Genomic DNA, 20356 nt, shown 5'->3' with positions numbered 1-20356 from the left:
CATCCAGGTGATGGATGAATTCAGGTAGACGAGTGACCTTCTCAAGCCAATGCCAGCTTCCTCCAGAAAGGTGGGCCTGGTCTGGCCTGAAGTCTGCTTCATCATCCTGCTCAGGGCAAGTCCTTTGGAAGATCCGACTCCCAGAGGTGAGTCCCCCCCCTCCTGTAAGAGCGTTAAGACCTGGCTTTGCCAATAAGCGGTGTGTGTATGTGTCTGTGAGGGGGTGGCTTGAGGGCACCCTGCTGCCTTGTGAACGTTTTAGCCTTCTGAATTTTAACCCCGGTTTTTATTTGTAGTTGGAAGTTATAATTTGTTCGGAACTCTTGTTTTTAACCTGTGCTTTTATTTGTTTTATTTGGTTTTGTTATGGTGTTGTGAGTCGCCCAGTCACTTAGGCGTGACGGGCAGTGTATAAATTTAATAAATAAGTAAATTCATTCCTCTCCGTGGGACTGTACATGTAGGGGCAAGGGAAGATTTCTGGTGCATGGAAGCGCGTGGCTAGGCGAGGTCTTGATCGCTTGCACCAGTGGGGTGTTGTCAGGCGCTAACAACTAGTCCAGGGGTAGGCAACCTCGGCTCTTTTATGACTCGTGGACTTCAACTCCCAGAATTCCTGAGCCAGCCATGCTGAGGGGAAAGGGAGAGGTTTCCAAGCTGAGCCATGCTGGCTCAGGAATTCTGGGAGTTGAGGTCCACCAGTCATAAAAGAGCCAAGGTTGCCTACCCCTGAATTAGTCCCTCAAAACTAGCTACTTTATTGTTCTCTGCCTATAGCACAGGAATCTCTCCAGATCGGCAGCTTCCGCCCAGGAAAGACCAGACAAGGCTTTAAGGAATTCAGGGGTGGGGTCAGATCTAGCCCTCTTGTGTTCATGTAGAGAGTCTAGGCTGATTCCTCCTTTGAGTCCTTCTCCTATCTGGGATGGCTGCTCTCCAACGGATAGCAATGCTGGAAGACCAGTTCTGAAGAACACGGACATCCAACTCTTTCTGCTTCCTCGGAGACATTAGGAGAACTGCTGGTCAGTCTTTGGATGGGCCTGGTCTTTGGTCCTGGGCTCACCTGAACAGGTTCGCGTTCCAATTTGTGTCTCCCTCTGGGCCACAATAAAAATGAAAAAACCCATCTCTTCTGCATCCTCCTATTTCCAGTTAACTTTCAAATCGGTTAAGCTTTCCACTCCTGGAAACCTTGTGTTTTTGTTTTTTGAAATGTGATTTGTAAGAGTGTGAGCCATGCAGTCATAATACACACACACACGATAAGCTTCAGTGTCGTAAGGCAGCTTCACCTCCCAATGGAAGTGTTCCGGTTGAGGATGTGCACCAGTTAGTGATGGAGGTCCTTGGCTATATGCCATTCTCTCTTCCATCACAACAAGCTTCCCGTTTCTCATTGAAGGCTTGCTCACTCAACGAGTTCAACCGAGCCGTTTCAAGACCTGGAGACTGGTGAACGAAGGCATGCAAAAATCCGGTGACTGGCTCTGTGCAACAAACTAGGCTTGGTTAGGGTTAATCTTGATTAGATGTTTATAGTGTGTGAACTGTCCTGGCGGTTACCTTGGAATTCTGGTTTTGTGCCAATATAGAAAATGGGCTAGCTCAGTTGATGTAGATGACCAGGCTGAGTATGGGGTCAAATGCATCATCAATTTAGTGTCACTACACCCCGTAACAGACCTAAGTCCAGCCCCCCCCAAAAGTGTGTTGACTCTTAGCTGGCGCCAATTCACCTTGACCGTTAGTACTTCAGAGTCTTGTGTAGAGTTAGCATGGAATAAACTTGTAGTACCGATAAAGGAGAATATTTGTAGCTTAAGAGTTGAAATGAGGGTCCTTGGTGCTCTCTGAGCTTGGTTGTTTTCTTGCAGACGTTTCATTACCCAACTAGATAACAACATCAGTGCTGGAAGGGAGTGAGATTTTCAGAGTGAAGAAATCAGGATGGGAGGAGGAGGAGGAGGAGGAGGACTGTGGGGTCCTTGGTGCTCTCTGAGCTTGGTTATTTTCTTGCAGACATTTCATTACCCAACTAGCTAACACCATCAGTCCTAGCTTTGCCTACATGCAAATTTCTGCCACTTCCATGCTTTCTGAAGAGTGACATCCATAAGTGGTACCAATAGGAGAATATTTGGGGCTCAGGATTGAAATGAGGGGTCCTTGATGGTCTCTGAGCTTGGTTGTTGCTTTTTTTGCAGATGTTTCATTACTCAAACTAGATAACCTCACCGGTGTCGCTGCTGACGTTACCTAGCTGGGTAACGAAACGTCTGCAAGAAAACAACTAAGCTTAGTGAACATCGAGGATCCCTCAAACCTGCAGTACTTTTAAACCCTATCCTGGTTTCTGACTTCTTGCACCTGACAGTTAGTTCAGGATTACATAAGCCCACTTCCAATCTTCATTAGGCTTTTAGATTCAGGAGCCCCTGCTCTTGCACCTCGATTAACCCAGTTTACCATCTTCCCCAGGCATGTTTTATTTACTTCTCCTTGCTTGCTAGCTTGTTTTTGGCTACAATTCCACAGAGACTCTTCATCTGAGGGAGAACGCTATTATAAACACTGTTATTCAACGTAAATGATGCTAGGCCAACAACAGACAAGAAATGGCAACACAGAGCCACACCTGACATGGATGGCCTGTGTCATATTTAGAGAAAATGATAGTGAGAAATCCTGGGTGATTTCCCAGGGCTTTTTAAGGATTTTTAAGAACAAAGATGATTAGGGGGCCGGAGGCTAAAACATATGAAGAACAGTTGCAGGAATTGGATACGTCTTGTCTAGTGAAAAGAAGAACTAGGGGAGACAGGATAACAGTCTTCCAATATTTGAAGGGCTGCCACAGAGAAGCACCAGAAGGCAAGACAAGAAGCAATGGAATTGAAACTAATCAAGGAAAGAACCAACCTAGAACGAAGGAGAAATTTCCTGACAGCAAGAACAATTAATCAGTGGAACGGCTTGCCTTCACTGGAGGTTTTTCAAGAGCCTGGACAGCCATTTGTCTGAAAAGGAATAGGGTTGCCTGCTTGAGCAGGGGGTTGGACTAGAAGACCTACAAGGTCCCTTCCAGCTCTGTTCTGCTGTATGCTATTTCTTCTTCATCCTGCACTAAAATTGCCACTTTCTTAGAGGAAAATACATTTAAAGGGGCAAAGATGCTGCATTGATTAGAAGCGTGAGGCTTCTTAAAAGTACGGCACTCGGAACGGCAACTTTTTCATTTTGCCCATCAACGGGGCCCAGATTTCAGTTCAAATTTGAAGTTGCTGCTACGTTACAAATTAATACATGGATTTCTACCTGATCCAAAATGTGGGTTTATGTTAACCGTGTCTTATTTTTAACGTCATCGGACATTTAAATCAGATTCTCAGCACCAGTTCTGTTACAATAAATAGAACTGTTGGTGAGAATCTGCTCTAATATAAATTAATTTATAATAATTATGGACCAAAGCAGGGAAAATGTAGTGAGCTCCACAAAAGGACCAGGAGTTGGTCTCAAATGGTCCCTGCAGAAGGACCTCAAAGTTGCTGGATTTTTTTCCTCCATGCAAAGATCACACAAAACAAACTGGGACTTCACCGTACAACTTTTTACTACAAAAATCAACACACACAAAGATTAAAAACTATCTCACCCCTCTGTCTGACAAAACATCTTTAAGCTAGGGATAAAATAATAGAATATTTATGCAACAGAATAAAATGAACTTTTACGACACTAAAGGCAAGATTAAAAACAATTAAAATATTTACAATCCTTCGACCCCCCCCCCCTTTTTTTTTTTTAAGGTTCAGGTCTTGATCTGAATATTTGGGCAGCTGCTAAAGGCCCCTTATAAATTATGTGCAAGTAATCATTTGTCAAAGAAAGCTTTGCTAGAATGCATTAAATTAAATTATGTTCCTGGATAACTATTTAGGCTGTAATAGGTCACAGCAAAAAAAACCAACAAACATTTCCAAGAAAATCACTTCCCTCTCTATTAAAAATCAGAGATAAAAAAAGCAAACACACACAATTTACGCTGCCAACTGCTCCAAATGAGAAAACATTCCAGTGAGTTCGATTCTTAAATGCATTTTTCAAGACTTGTGAAGCCAGATATGATTCGTTCTTGTTCTCCATTTCTCTCCGCGTTCAGCTTTCTGAAAGCTTTAAAGAGGGGGGAAAAAAACACACACCCAAAAAACAAGTTTGTAAGGGAGCAGCTGAATAATGACAAATTTCTCTCTGCTACCAAAAACAGCATCTAATGAAAGGATGAGCCAGCAGTGCTGGTACAAAGCTGTAATTGCTACATGTGTCTGAACTAACCAGGAGCCATTTTGATGCAGAAATGCATCAAAGCAAAAGGCAAAATTTTGTTACCCAGATAGGAAAAGGTCCCAAGATCAGCCGTTTCTGATCTCAAAATCTGTGCTTGGTGGTTTTAACGGCTTCCGATATAGTTGCTGACAACATAAAGAGCAAAGAGGTGGGTGAATGATGAACCATGTGATAAGTGAGACGAGCAAAAGGTTTACCATTCTTCTCGTCTCTGGCAAATTTGAACTGGGGTTCTTCTTTTTCCTTGATAACAGTCGAACTACGCATTACACTCCTCACACGTTGAGGGAATCTTGCATGAAGACTGGCTGCTTGCAAGTCTGCAAGCAAGTCTCTGGGTGAAGCTCTAAAGTGCTTTGACATCCTGTCTGTCTTTCTGTGTCTGTCTTCCTTCCATCCATCCATCCATCCACCCACCCATCCTCTATTTATGTCTATCATTTTATCCATCCATCTCCATCCATCAATCTATCCATCTATCTTTTTATCCTCCCATCCATCCACTCACATACCCATCCATCCACCCATCCTCTATTTATGTGTCTATCATTTTATCCACCCACCCATTCATCATTTATCACCCATCAATTTATCATGTGTCTGTCTGTCTATCTATCTATCTATCTATCTATCTATCTATCTATCTATCTATCTATCTATCTATCTATCTATCTATCTATCTATCTATCATTTTATCCATCCACTCATCCATCATTGATCTATGTATCTATTTTTTTATCCTCCCATCCATCCATCCACTCACCCACCCATCCTCTATTTATGTGTCTATCATTTTATCCATCCACCCATCCATCATTTATCATCCACCCATCAATTTATCATGTCTGTCTGTCTGTCTGTCTGTCTGTCTGTCTGTCTGTCTGTCTGTCTGTGTCTGTCTGTCTGTCTGTCTGTCTGTCTGTCTGTCTGTCTGTCTGTCTGTCTGTCTCTATCTATCTATCTATCTATCTATCTATCTATCTATCTATCTATCTATCTATCTATCTATCTATCTATCTATCTATCTATCTATCAATCATTTTATCCATCCACTCATCCATCATTGATCTATGTATCTATCTATCAACCTGCCTCCAGAAGCGGTGAATGCTCCAACACTGGAAATTTTTAAGAAGAGACTGGACAGCCATTTGTCCGAAATGGTATAGGGTTTCCTGCCTGAGCAGGGGGTTGGACTAGATGACCTTCCAACTTTATATATTCAAATTCAAATTCAAATTATTCTATCTATCTATCTATCATCTTATCCACCCATCCATCCATCATCTATTTATCATCTGTCTGTCTATCCACCCATCCATCCACCCATCTTCTACATCGCCCCAAAATTTACCTACCTGTTCCAGGTATTTCCAGCTATGCCAAGCCCAGAAGTGGCCAGTTTAAGCAAGCATCTTCTTTTGTTTGTCTTTTCTTTTTAACAGCCAATAATACTCTCCACACACACAAAAATCTGCCACCCAGCAGGGCCTGTGATGCTCCCGTGATGGGACTGGAAATGAAGTCACAGCTCACCTAGGGTGCTACTCTGAGGTCCACTGAGTCATAGGCCGATGCCCTCATCAGCTGAAGAGGCCTCGTAAATAACATTCGCAGTTCTTCATAGTTTGGTTTTTCTTCATATTCCAAAGTCACTACTTGTTGCAGGTATTTCTTTATGGATTCTTTAAAAATCAATCAATCAATCAGTTAATCAAACAGATCTCCATGGATGACAATGAAAAGAGCTGGTCTCTCTTAGTAACAACTGCAATATTTGTGATGCCACAACCTATGGCTTAGAATAGATCAAGGGTCCTCAACCTTGGCAACTTTAAGACTGGTGGACTTCAACTCCCAGAATTCCTCAGCCAGCAAATTCTGCGAGTTGAAGTCCACAGGTCTTAAAAGTTGCCAAGGTTGAGGACCCCTGGCTTAGATCAATGTTTTTTCAACTTGGCAAGTTTCCGATGAGTGGACTTCCAACTCCCAGAATTCCCCAGCCAGCAAGTTGCCAAGTTGGAAAACACTAGATAAAAAAACTACTGATTTTTCTAACCCAGCTTGGCAATGGTCTAGTTAGACTTCCTGAGGGCCAAGCAACAGAGGTCTTGAGTTTGTAAGAAATCCAAGATCAATCTCATGGCATTGTTAATCTGCTTTTCTACATAACATTCACTCAGAGCACTGGCAAAATAGGTAACTAAAAGTAAAATTGAAAATTATAGGTCAACTATTCTGCTTCATTGATCAATATTCCCTCCAGGAGATTGAGGCAGCTTACCTGGAGATCTTATTTGATTTTATCCCAAAAAAACCCCAAAAGGCTAGACTGAGACTGGATTGATTCAGTCTCCCAATAGGTTTCTCTGGCTGACAGTGGCCTTGAACCCAGGACTACCCAGATTCAAATAAATGCAAAGGGAAATCAAAGCAAATTCACCTATTCTTCCATTAAAACAAAGTATGTTTAGAAAAATACTGATGAAGGTATTAGAAGGGAAAAGAGACAATATTGCACTGAATATTTATATAACGTTCCGGCCCTACTGTTCTAGACAACGGGAAATGAGAACAATTTATCAGGATGTCTCCCAGATATGTAAATGGACAAAAAAGCAAATTGCAATCCACAAAAAGTACAGCACAAGGACATAACGTGTCTGTGGCCACAGTGGGAATATGACCTGGAATACAAGAAAACTTCTAATTGCAAATTCTACATTGCAGCATTTCTTAACTGTGGCAACTTTTAAGGTGAGTGGACTTCAACTCCTGTAACTCCCCAGCCACCCGTACTGTCACAACTGGCTGTGCAAAGTCACAGTTGATTATTTCTCATTGAAAACACAGGTTGTCCTTGACTTAACAATAGTTTGTTTAGGGACTGTTCAAAGTTACAACGGCTCTGAAAAAAGTGACTCATGATCGTTTTTGCACACTTGTGACGGTTGCAGGTTTCCCACGGTCAGGTGATCAAAATTCAGAGGCTCGGCAACTGGCATGTACTTATGACGGTTGCGGTGTCCCAGGGTCACGTGATCCCCTTTTGTGACCTTCTGACAAACAAAGTCGATGGGGAAGCCACATTCACTTGACAACCGTGTTACTAACTTAACACCTGCAGCGATTCACTTTTAACAACTGTGGCAAGGTAGGTCGTAAAATAGGGCAAAATTCACTTAACAACTGTAACAACAGAAAACTGTGAACTCGGTTGTGATCGTAAATTGAGGACTACCTGTAAGGTGGAGAACTGTTGTGAATTAACCCTCCAAAGCAGGGGTCCCGCAGGTTTGCCACTGGCCCATGGAAATGGTCGGCAAGCACGTGTATCCTCGCGCATACGCTCCATTTGCACGAGTGGCAGGCACGTGTGCACACCGCTCGTGGAAATGAGAGCTGCACGCATACATTTTCCGGCCACTTGTGTGAACCATCCACTCCCCTCCAAAAACATTGAGGAACGCTGCTCTAAAATATACCTCAAATGAAAACCAGGATAGTAAAATGAGAAGGAGTCAACCCGACGTTACCTGGTAAGGCTCCCCAACCAGAGGACTGTCTCGGACTTTTGATAATATCCGCTTTGCACCTACAACGGCAGTGACAAACAGCGTGAATTCCTTACACACAAGAAGTGCAGCTGAGACGCGAATTGTGCATCGACAATATAGATAATCCTCGACCGCATTGGTGGCCATTTGCAGCATCCTGTGTTTTGTGACGGTTTCCCCCCCCCAAAAATGGCATTTACGCTTGAATTTTGCAAAAGCCTGCCCCAACACGCTTTAGCTCAATGAATGACCACAGTCTTTGCTTCACAACTCCAAGGCGCCTGAAGGCAGGACGACAAGTAATGGGTGGAAACTGATCAAGGAGAGAAGCAACTTAGAACTAAGGAGAAACTTCCTGAATGTTAGAACAATTAACCAGTGGAACAACCTGCCTCCAGAAGCGGTGAATGCTCCAACACTGGAAGTTTTTAAGAAGAGACTGGACAGCCATTTGTCTGAAATGGTATAGGGTTCCTGCCTGGGCAGGGGGTTGGACTCGATGACCTCCAAGGTCCCTTCCAACTTTATTATTATTATTATTATTATTATTATTATTATTATTATTATTATTATTATATTATTATTATTATTATTATTATTATTATTATTACTACTACTACCGATTTACTTAATCCCCATGGCAAAAAAACACTGCAAAAATCAGGTCATGGGACCAACTTGTTTTATGACTGTCATGAATGACGACCGTGAGGGGTAGGTGCCACTCAAGGATTATTTGTATACCCACCCACCCCCTGCCTCTCAAATCTCAACCCTGTCAAATCCCAACAGGAGAGGGAGTCGGGAGTTCTGCTTGATGGGATTTAGGAGGCAGCTGTAGCCTTTTCAGAATAATGAGAGTTGGAAAGCAGAAGACCCTGGGCCATTTTAGACAAAAGGCTGTCCAGTCTCTCCTTGAAAATCTCCAGCCTTGGAGCAACCACAGCTTCCAGAAGCCAGCCATTCCGCGGTCATTGTTTTCATGGTCAGGAAATTCCTCCTTAGTTCCAGGTTGCTTCTCTCCTTGATTAGTTTTTCATTTGTTGCTTCTCGTCCTGCCTTCAGGCGCTTTGGAGAATAGCTTGACTCCCTCTTCTTTGGGGCAGCCCCTGAGATGTTGGAAGACTGCTATCCTGTCCCCCCTCGTCCTTCTCTTCATTAAGCTAGATATACCCAATTCCAGAGATCGCTCTTTATATGTTTTAGCCTCCAGTCCCCTGATCCTCTTTGTTGCTCTTCTCTGGACTCTTTCCAGTGCAACTACAGGAGACAAGCTATTCCATTGTTCTGTCAGGAAGTTCCAGGTTGCTTCTCTCCTTGGTTAGTTTCCATCCGTTGCTTCTTGTCCTGCCTTCGGGCGCTTTGGAGAAGAGCTTGACCACCACCTCTCTTTTCTGTGACAGCCCCTCAAATATTGGAACGCTGCTATCACGTCCTTCTTTTCAGTCAGGATTTCCTGATTAAGGCTCACCCTCCAGCTTCTGTTTCAACATGACTGCCAAAGGAGAGACATGAACGGCTCTGGAGCTGGACGGGGCTTTCCTGCTATTGCTATCCTGAACACCTACTCGTATCTTCTGAAGGCCAGGTTAATGTTGCGAAGACAAGGTCAGCATGATCTCTGCATGAGTGTCATTTGACTCGGGTTAACAAGGTGTTTCATCAATGGCAGCAAGGAGGGGTGGTTTTTGTGTGTGTGGAGGCCTTGGTGCTCTTTGTGTTTGTTTGTTTGCGTGCAGATATTTCGTTACTGGACTAATTAATATCTTCAGGGCCAGAAGGGAGAAGGGTTTGGTCTCTGTTCATATACAGTAGTAGCTTATCCCGTAGGTGTTTGTGGGAATGTTGTTTTCTCTTTGCTGGCTTTGCTGTTTTCTGCTTAGTTGTATGTGTATAAACAGACAACAAACGCCACTCCCTTCTAGCACTTGTGTTGTTAGGGGTCCTTGGTGCTCTCTGGGCTTGCTTCTTTCCTTGCAGACGTTTCACTACCCTAACTAGGTAACATCGTCAGTGCTAGAAGGGAGTGAGGTTTGCAAGGAGGGAGAGGAGGAGGAGGAGGAGAAGGAGATGATGATGGAGATTGTGGGGTCCTTGGTGCTCTCTGAGCTTGCTTGTTTCCTTGCAGACGTTTCATTACCCTAACTAGGTAACATCATCAGTGCTAGAAGAGAGTGAGGTTTGCAAGGAGGANGGAGGAGGAGGAGGAGGAGGAGGAGGAGGAGGAGGAGATGATGATGGAGATTGTGGGGTCCTTGGTGCTCTCTGAGCTTGCTTGTTTCCTTGCAGACGTTGCATTACCCTAACTAGGTAACAACATCATCATTCAAGAAACTGCCAAAGAGCCATTAGTAAACAGCCCAACCAAAGAATCCCTAAGGCCGTCCCCACCCACCCAGAGAGGCAGGACCCCAGAATATAAACTGACAGCAAACAGCACTCCTTACTAGCACTGATGATGTTACCTAGTTAGGGTCATGAAACGTCTGCAAGAAAACAAGCAAGCTCAGAGAGCACCAAGGACCCCTCACTTCAACCCTGAGCCACAAATGGTTTCCTTCATTGGTATTTGTGTTGTTGGATAATAAAACATCTGCAAGCAAGCAAACAAACTCAAGGACTTTACGGTTCAACCCTGAGTTGCAGAGGCTCTCTTCTATTGGGACCAGACCATCGGGTAGGAAACAACAGCCTAACCAAGGAGCTACCAAGAAGAAAACAACACCCCCCCCACACACACACTAACACCGATAGGGCAAACTACTGTAGGTAAACAAAGAGCAAACTGCCCTTCCTTCTAGCACTGATGGCGTTACCTAGTTGGGTAATGAAACGCCTGCAAGAATACAGCCAAGCTCAGAGAGCACCAAAGACCCCACAATTCAAGTATGATTTACAGATATTCTCTTATATTGGAATTTTTTTGTCTCCAGGATTAAAACAGGGAAGTGGGGGACCAGGATGAAGAAAAAAAAACAGGATTCTATTATCAACATTCAGTAGCCACCGCGGCCTTAACTGGTGATAGCTGAAATATCCCTTTTCCTCCAGGCAGTTGCCGAGAGTTGTTAAGTGTGCACACACACCTCTCTTTTTCCTCTATGACCGCGCAGGGATCCGCCAGCTCTGCAGACCAGGGAAGGGCACCACACAGCCACTTTACTAGGCAGTAACCCAAGGATTCAAGGTCGCTTCGACGGGATGGAGCTGTTAGGGAACAAGCAAGCAAATCCCCGTAAGAAATACTGGAAGCAGAGTTCCAGAGTTCCCACCCCACAGAGAGGAAGATGGGATGTAGCGCAGTCACTCATCGGCAAGCTACCATTTTTAACAGAGGGCTCAGTGGTGAAGGCAGCAGGCTAGAAAGTGGGAGAGCGTGAGTCCGAGTCCCACCTTAGCCATGAAAGCCAGCCGGGTGACTTTGGGCCAATGACAAGGAGACCGTGAGTTCTAGTCCCGCCTTAGACATAAAGAGCGGTTGGGTGACTTTGGACCAGTCACTAGGAGAACGACCGAGTTATCCAGCCAGCTTTCGTGGCTAAGGTGGGACTAGAACTCACATTCTCCTAGTGACTGGTCCAAAGTCACCCAACCGCTTTTATGTCTAAGGCAGGACTAGAACTCACGGTCTCGTCATTGGCCCAAGGCCACCCAGCTGGCTTTCATGACAAAGGCAGGACTAGAACTTCCAGTCTCCTGGTGATCAACCAAGTTATCCAGCCAGCTTTCGTGGCTAAGGTGGGACTAGAACTCACAATTACCAGGAGACTGGAAGTTCTAGTCCCGCCTTAGCCACGAAAGCCAGCTGGGTGACCTTGGGCCAGTGACCAGGAGAATGTGAGTTGTAGTTCTGTCTTAGCCATCAAAGCTGGCTAAGTCGGCCAATCACCGGAGACTGTGAAGTCTAGTATGAAAGCCGGCTGGGTGACTTTGGGCCAGTCCCTCTTTCTCTCCCCCCAACTCAACTAACAAGGTTGTTGTAAGGTAAATAGGAGGAGGAAGGTGGGACTTTGGGAAGAGTTTCAAGGTGGGGGTCAGCCTTATCTCCATGGGGATGACATTCTACGGGGAAGGAGTCACCACCGAGAAGGCCCTTCTTCTTGGTCTCATTAGATGGACCTCTTTAGGAAAGGGAACCCATAGCATATCCCGCCTCCCCGTCTGTTGGGTTGGGTAGATGTGACTGAGGAAAGAGGGCCCTTCAAATAACCGGGCCCCAAGCCAGGTAGGGCTTTAAAGGGGACAACCAGCACCTTGAATTGGACCTGGAAGCAAACTGGCAGCCAACGCAGCTTCCCCAAGGGAGGTGACCTATGTGCAAATCCAGACCTGCACTTGAAATATTGGCCAACTCACCAGCTCCCCTGTGGCTGTCCAGACTGATGAACTCCAAGTTGCCTTCATGAGGTGTCCGGCTGCAGTCCCGCTGAGGGACGTGTTTCCCCCCAGGGCTGTATCGAAAGGCAAAGCTGAAATCTGCTAAAGTAACCTGGAGGATAATAAGGAAGGAAGAAGAGCAGAAGATCCTCAAAAAAGCTACAGCAGGGGTCTTCAACCTTGGCTCTTTGATGACTTGTGGACTTCAACTTCCAGAAATTCCTCAGCTAGCGTGGCTGGCTGAGGAATTTCTGGGAGTTGAAGTCCACAAGTCATCAAAGGGCCAAGGCTGAAGACCCCTGGTCTGGATCTAAGCCCGCGGTTTGATCAAAATGGCCGACTGAGGAATTCTGGGAATTGAAGTCCACAAGTCATCAAAGGGCCACGTTTGAAGACCCCTGAGCTACAGGGTACGACTTACGACGACCACCGGGCCCCCAAATTTCTGTCGCTAAGTGAGACATTGGTTCAGTGAGTCATGATCCATATTACGAACTTTTCTTACCGCAGTTGTTAAGTGAACCTCTACAGTTAGTAACATGGGTGTGAAGTGACTCTGGCTTCCCCATTGACTGTGCTTGTCAGAAGGTGGTTAAAGACGATCACATGACTCCGGGACAACGCAACTGTCATAAATACATGCCAGTTGCCAAGCCTCCCAATTCTGATCACGTGACCATGGGGACGCCACAGGAGAATGGTCATCAATCCTTCGCCATTTCCTTTTGTTCCCTCCCTTCCTTAATTATTCTATTCGAAATTATGTCACTTTTGTCCCGTGGCAAGTTCTCCTAGACCCCTTCTCCTTGCCTTACCACAGTAAGATCAGCCGGATTCACATATATGTTTTCAGCAGCCAGATCCCCGTGAGTATATTCATTTTCGTGAAGGTACTCCAGGACGTCAAGCTAAAGGCAGAGAGAAAGGCAGAAAGGAAGGCTCAGCCATGCGAATTCCCGTTTTCCAGGATTGCTGATCCTGGAACAGACTTCACTGGTGGGAAGTAGCAGGGGGGGGGGGACAGGAGATGGCTTTGCCTTATTAATTAAACTTATATGCCGCCCATCTCGCTAGCCGAAGTGACTTTGGGTGGCTTAAAAAGGGAAATAAAAACATAAATATGAAAACAATTAAAACGAACAATCAAATGCAGCCATATTTCGGCACTCGACTGCTTTAAAACTCATCAAATTTGATAGTCAATGCATTTTGAAGCAGAAATCTTGTCCTGGTTTTAGTATTTGCCACGCCTTCCAGATCAAATTACCGACAGGTACCGAGGTACCACTGTAAAGGCTAAAAACCAAGAGGATAAAAGATGTGGGGGTGGGCTTATCGCTTAGTGGTGGCGAACCTATGGCACGGGTGCCAGAGGCGGCACTCAGAGCCCTCTCTGTGGGGACGCGCGCCGTCGCCCCAGTCCTAGTCCTTCAGCTGGGTTTTATAAAACCTTTTCGCTTTAGGCCTCCGCCGCCGTGTGCAAAAAAAGAAAGGTTCAATCAATCAGTCAATTTCAATTTCTTGCGGGGAAAAAAAAGATCTTGCAAAGTTGGAATGGATTGATTGAACTTTTTAATCCCGCCCAGTCTGCCATTACCACCGCAGCCACGCCCACCCAATGGGCCACACCCACCCAATGGGCCACACCCACCCAATGGGCCACACCCACCCGGCACCCAACGATGCATATGTGGGTTTTGGGTTGCAGTTTGGGCACTCGGTCTCTAAAAGGTTCGCCATCACTGGCTTAACTCAACCAACCATCTCCAGCATGTCTATGGAGATGCTCCATCATCCAGGACGTGGTTGTCCCAAAGATGCTTTTTCCAAAAGATTTCCTTGGTTTTTTGTTTGAAAAATGTTTCGCTTCTCATCCAAGGAACTTCTTCAGCAAACTGGGAACTGAAGAAGCTTCTTGGATGAGAAGCAAAGTGTTTTAAAACAACCCCCCCCCCCCCAAAAAAAAAGACTAGTTGCCTTTTGGAAAAAGCACCTTTGGGACATCTCCAGCATGGCATGATCCCAGCAGAGTCGAGCGTATATGGAGATTCTCAGCCATCCAGGTCATGGTGCTTTTCCGAGAGACTTTGTTTTTCCACGAAGACGTTTTGCTTCTCATTCAAGAAGAACTGAAGAAGCTTCTTGTATGGGGTGTGAAATGTCTTCAAGGAAAAACAAAGGAAGTCCAGTTGCCTCTTGAAAAAGCACCGTTGGGACAGCAGAGCCAGTTTTTAACAGGATCTTGGAAATCTCAATTCACCTCCCAACCGCTTTACAATTATTGGAACTAGGCAGGATCCTGTTTGAGATGCTTTCTCAGATTACTGTTCTGCCCTGGACTCGTGTTTCTTTTATCTGATCGTTGCCTTAGTAAAAGCTCTTCCTGTCCCCTTCTGCCCATTAGAGGAATTCCTTCCCCATTGTGTGCCTTCGTGGCATCCCGTACCAGCCTGACTGCAAGCTGCAAAACAGCTTTCTCCGCCATCTTGTTTTCGTTGTCATCTAGGATTGACTGAAGAGATCGACCCAATTCGGGAAAGACCAGGAACCTGCCAATCAAAGGAGTTTATGCTGCGTGTGAATTGGGCTGCCCATCACAGTGTGCATCTACTCTTGGTCATCTTCCGGTTAAAAAAAAAAAACCCACCAGGAATTAGGGAGGCTAGTGGGGTGGAATGTAGCCTGGATTCCCAGGTGGGAGGGGCTGCCTTCCCGAGGTCAAAGAGGCGGTGAAGCTCAGATAGTTTGGTGGGAGAAGGAGAGTTAAGAAGGCTCCTCCCCAGCGATTCTCAGAGGATCTCTTTTGTGCTGCCAATAGTTGCTTTAGTTTGGCAAGATTTCTGTCTATAGATGAAGATCCGTGCAGGAAACGTCTCAGAAGTACAGGCAGTCCTCGACTTACAAGCGTTTGTTTAGTGACCGAAGTTACAACAGCACAGAAAAAAAGTGACTTTTGACCATTTTTCCACTTACAACTGTTGCAGCATCCCCACGGTCACGTGATTAAAATCCAGATGCTTCACAACTGGCTCATATTTATGACCAATGCAGTGTCCCACTCCGTTTTTGTGACCTACTGACAACTAAAGTCAACGAAGAAGCCAGATTCATTTGACAACTGTGTGACTAGCTTAACAACTGCAGTGATTCACTTAGCAACCGTGGCAAGGTGGCAAAATGGGGCAAATGTCACTTAACAACTGTCTCGCTTAGCAACATAAATTTGTCAGTCGAGGGACTACTTGTAATTCTGGGTGTCTTTCTTGATTCTGGAGGCCTGAGAGCTGGCCATTTATTTTCAAGACATCCTTCTAGACCAGGGGTCCCCAACCCCCAACCCCCGGGCCGTGGACCGGTACCGGGCCGTGGCATGCCACCAACCGGTCCGCACAAACAAGCAAAGCCCCATCCGTGGGATGCAGGCCGCACACAAAACCACGCACTCTCAGGTCTGCAGAAAAACCTCTCTCCACGGAACCGGTCCCTGGTGCCCAAAAGGTTGGGGACCTCTGAATTAGACTTTGGAGAGTCTCCTCTCTCCTGGAGCTGACATGTACAAAATTCAGTCTTCCTTGAAAGTACAGAGGTGTGAAAATCAGATACTGTTGTAAGAGGAACAAAAAAAATGCTAACTACAAAATGAGAGTTTTGAGGAACAAGCTGGATCTATTCAAATCAATGCTGTGCAAGGAATGGCAAGAGAAGAAAGGCTTCACACATGCGCCAGACTGTGGGAGATGCACACGATTGTTGTGAAACAGGGGAAGAACCCAGATCAAACTCCCTTAGCGTTGGGACTCACCTGTAGCTATTCCCATGGACGCCAAAACCAACACATTCAGGTATCCCCAGGAACGGCATTACATATTGCTTCTTCCATTTCTCCACTGCAGGGAGAGATCAGACGGGACAGGGCAACTGAACAGAAATGTAGCATCGCTTGCGCGGACAGGCCCTCAAACTGTCCCACTTTTGAAGCCGAACAAGAAGAGATGAGCGATCAGAGTGGGCCGGGAGAAGGCTGAGGATGCTGCCCTGGGTTCCTGTCCCCAAGACCCACTTACAAAAGGGGTGGAGGGTGAGTCCTCCAGCGTTTTGTGTTTTTTTTTACCTGTGACTTTCTTGGCGGCTCGCTGCAGAAAGTTCTGTTCGTTAAACAGCTTGCCCTCTTTGGTATGCTGAAAAAAGAAAGACAACAGGGAAGTTCCTTTTTTGGTGGCGAGCAATGCTCTCGTCTTTAGCAAGCTGAAAAATCCGGTTCCGCTCCACGGAAAAGTTCGGCGTTATCTCTAACCCAGAGATTTGAACTCACCAGTTTGAGGGTGTATTTGTGCTGTGGTGAGCGTTCAGACGTTAACCTTGCTGTGAATAAATAAATAAGTAAATAAAATGACACACTGGTAGGGAATGCAGGAGAGGCACATTTTAGGCCCTTTAAATGTGCAGGATCTAACAGAGCGTAACAGTTTCACGATTCTTCCTGTCACGTGAGGAAAAATGGAAATATTGGCAGCGTTTCAGCAGGCACCCTCCGTTTATTTTATTATCTGTTCATTAAACTGGCTCCAACTCAACCTTCTCCTTTTCAAGACAGGTTCACCTTCAGAAAAATTATGAAGCACCAAGCTGCAAATTACCCCGCCCCGAGTCCCACAAATGGGCAATCACCCTGAATACCTTCATACATCAGCCCACGGTCAGATTGGCTCAGAAGCTTCCAAATCATCCACTCTTTATTGTTCAGGTCTGTCAAGATTTCACGCTCCGGAAGAGGTTTCAGGCAAGGACATTTTTCCTTTTTGGGTGACCGGATAGCTGCCTTTCCTTCAATAAGGAGAGATTTTTAGATTTAGATAGCCTTTATTGTCATTTTTTTCCCCTGTGGGCACAACGGCGCACATTAAAAATGAAATTTAGTTGCTTCCTCTCAAAAGTGTACACATACATCACACACATTTAAAACATACTATATACAACATATGTATAGACCTGCACCCTTACATATAAGCAACATATAAATATTATTCGTTGTCCATCTTGAATACATAACAGGAGGAGGAAGCTTGAGAGTTCACAAGGTTAATACTGCATGCGACAAAGCTGTGACTGAATCTGGATGTTCTGCTTCGGATACCACGGAGCCCCCTCCTCCCAGAAGGTAACAAGGAAAACAGGTTGTGAAGAGGATGTGTCGTGTTCCAGGCAATCTTGTGGACCCTGCTCAAGCAACGTTTATGTGCCATGTCCTGGATGGAAGGGAGGGAACTGCCAATGATCTTTTCTGCTGTCCTCACCACTCTCTATACCGCCTTCCTGTTTGAAGCGGGGATGCTTCTAAACCAGACTGTGATGTTGTATGATAGGATGCTCTCGATTGTCCCTCTGTAGAAAGTGGTGAGGACAGGAGAAGGAAGATGTGCTTTTTGGAGAGATGGGTGTGTCATGTTACAGACAATCTTGCGGACCCTGCTCAAGCAACGCTTATGTGCTATATCCTGGATGGAAGGGAGGGAACTGCCAATGATCTTTTCTGCTGTCCTCACCACTCTCTGCACCGCCTTCCTATCTGAAGCAGGGATGCTTCTAAACCAGACTGTGATGTATGACAGGATGCTCTTGATCATCCTTCAGTAAAAAGTGGTAAGGACAGGGGAAATAAATATGTGCTTTTTGGATAGATGCTGATTTTGACTGGGCATCGAGAATAGAGGGGCTTCTATTCAACAAAACCCAACCAAAAGGTCTTGAGGAGATCCAGGATTTCCCCACCCATCATGTTCTTCAACAGAATGGTGGATAAAAGGAAGGAGTACAGTGGCGACCACAATTGAGCCCAAAATTTATGTTGCTAAGCGAGACATTTGTTAAGTGGGGCTTGCCCCATTTCCCGACCTTTCTTGCCACAGCTATTAAGTGAATCACTGCAGTTGTTCAGTTAGTTACATGGTTGTTAAGTGAATCTGGCTTCCTCATTGACTTTGCTTGTCAGAAGGTCACAAAAGGGGATCACGTGACCCCCCGTCATAAACGTGAGACAGTTGCCAAGCATCTAAATTTTGATCGTGTGGATGCTACAATGGTCGTTAAGTGTGAAAAAAGGTCATAATTCATTTTTTTCAGTGCTGCTGTAACTATGAACACAGTAACTGAACTGTTATAAGTTGTGGGCTACCTGTATTAAAGATACTATTAAGTGTCTAGTATTAAGATACTATGAAAGCCATGAGATGAAATCAGTGTTCCTCAATTTTGACAACTTGAAGATGAGTGGATTTCAACTCCCACAATTCCCCAGCCAACATGGCTGGCTGGGGAATTCTGGAAGTTGAAGTCCACAGAGCTTCAAGTTGCCAAGATTGAGAAACACTGCATAACATAAATAATTAAGCTTAATATTGGCAAAATGTTGGTGTTCAGACGTGAAAGAACGAGCGTTTGTGATCCAGCCATCGCTATTAGCTTGAACAATCACATTCTCTGCATCACTAATCCTGACCAGGTCTATAAATCCTTACCTTTTGCCTTTGGAGAAAGGGATGTTGTTGAGCCCGGTGGAGAAGGGATTGAAGACATTCCCTTGTTGGGAAAAAATATCCGCACCTTTTTCTTGTCAGGCGATTGTGGTAGCTCAGCCTGGACGTCCCGATTTAATTCTGAGCAAGATATGAGAAGATGCCGTTGGAGCAGTCAAAAGAGTCACAGCTAAGCCCCAAACTAGAAAAATGCAGCAGACCTGAACAACTATGGGTAGTAAAAGGGTCATTCGTCTGTCTGCACATCGCAGCAAGCATAAGGCATGAGCGACTGTGAGGGCCTGAGACCCCAACCTTGAAAGCTCTTCATTTACAAAGCAACATATTCTTTTCAACTCTTTTCAGTCTGCCTTCATCTTGTCTGCATAGAAACTCAGGACAGGCAGCTGCCAGCAGCTTAGCTAGATCAGAACAAGATCTACACATTTGACAAGGAAGTCAGAGAAACTACAGTGAGATGCACTGGATGCAGTTAAAACACTATCTAGAAGCTCGCTGCAGGTGGTATAGGTCAGGGGTCCTCAACCCCCGGTCCATGGACCAGTACCGGGCCACAGCATGCCAGCAACCGGTCCACACAAACAAGCAAAGCCCCAAAGCCCCAGATGCAGGCAGCACACAAAACCACGCACTTTCCAGTCCGTGGAAAAATCTTTCTCCACGGAACCGGTCCCCGGTGTCCAAAAGGTTGGGGGCCTCTGGTATAGGTCATGCTAAGAACACTGAGCTTAACACCTGAAATTTGGGGCTGAATTGTGGCTGTAAGTCGAGAACTGCCCATATTAAGTGAGATTTATGCCATGATGTCATGGCGTACCTGATGGGCATCTCTAGAGGAAGGGCGAGTGACCTCATTTTAGCCGATATTCAGACCAGCGAGATTTCTCAGCCTGCAACTAACCGGGTTTAATGAATTTCACACACCATTCAGAGAAGGAGATGGGGTGATCTGCATTGGTTCTTCTTCTTGAATCGGAAGCCGGCCTCCGCAGGCAGGACAGAAGTGAAACATTTCTTCAACTTTCTGTCCACACTGGGGACAAAAATTGACCATCCTGGAAAAAAGTCACCGAGAAAGTAAAAGGGTGGTCAGATCCCTAAGTAAACTGATGCATACCAGAAAGCTGAATGTGCTCAGGGAAAAAAAGTAGATTTTAATATATATTGGCTGAATGCCGCAGTGAAATTCCTAGAAGTCTTTAGCCACCTAACTTCTGTTTTATTAGGGTGGAGAAAAAAGAAGTCCATATAACAGAAAATAAAAGGGAAGACTATAAAGACACCCGCTTTTTAAAAAAAATGTCCCAAGGTTCTTTACAACTTCAAAATATTTATTTATTTTTATTTATTTATTAATTGCATTTATATCCCGCCCTTCTCCTTACGGACTCAGGGCGGCTGACAAATTAGATAAAATACTAACATATATACATAATTATACCTAATTAAAAATTTAATTAAAACGAAATATTTAAATATGTCCAATTAAAAGTAATTTAAAACCCCTATAAAATCCCTTAGGCCAGTCCCGCTAGCTGG

General features: G+C 45.1%; 1 protein-coding gene across 1 annotated transcript; it reads right to left on the bottom strand.

Annotated features, from left to right (window-relative positions):
* Window positions 1-3602: 3602 nt before the first annotated feature.
* On the bottom strand, window positions 3603-19871 carry VRK3 (VRK serine/threonine kinase 3). Its single transcript, XM_015819193.1, has 13 exons — window positions 19742-19871; window positions 18800-18937; window positions 16962-17108; window positions 16597-16646; window positions 16396-16462; window positions 16087-16171; window positions 14731-14833; window positions 13100-13192; window positions 12264-12396; window positions 10994-11114; window positions 7887-7945; window positions 5887-6035; window positions 3603-4176 (listed from the first exon to the last, which is right to left on the bottom strand). The coding sequence occupies exons 1-12, from the start codon at window positions 19869-19871 to the stop codon at window positions 5887-5889; spliced, it is 1275 nt and encodes a 424-aa protein (XP_015674679.1). The 3' UTR covers window positions 3603-4176.
* Window positions 19872-20356: the final 485 nt, after the last annotated feature.

The sequence above is a fragment of the Protobothrops mucrosquamatus genome, unplaced genomic scaffold, assembly GCF_001527695.2.
Source record: "Protobothrops mucrosquamatus isolate PMUCROS unplaced genomic scaffold, P.Mucros_1.0 scaffold873, whole genome shotgun sequence".
In the NCBI taxonomy this organism is placed as follows: Eukaryota; Metazoa; Chordata; class Lepidosauria; order Squamata; family Viperidae; genus Protobothrops; species Protobothrops mucrosquamatus.
The sequence above is the reverse complement of the archived record's forward strand: the minus strand, read 5'-3'. Positions and strand labels throughout refer to the sequence as shown.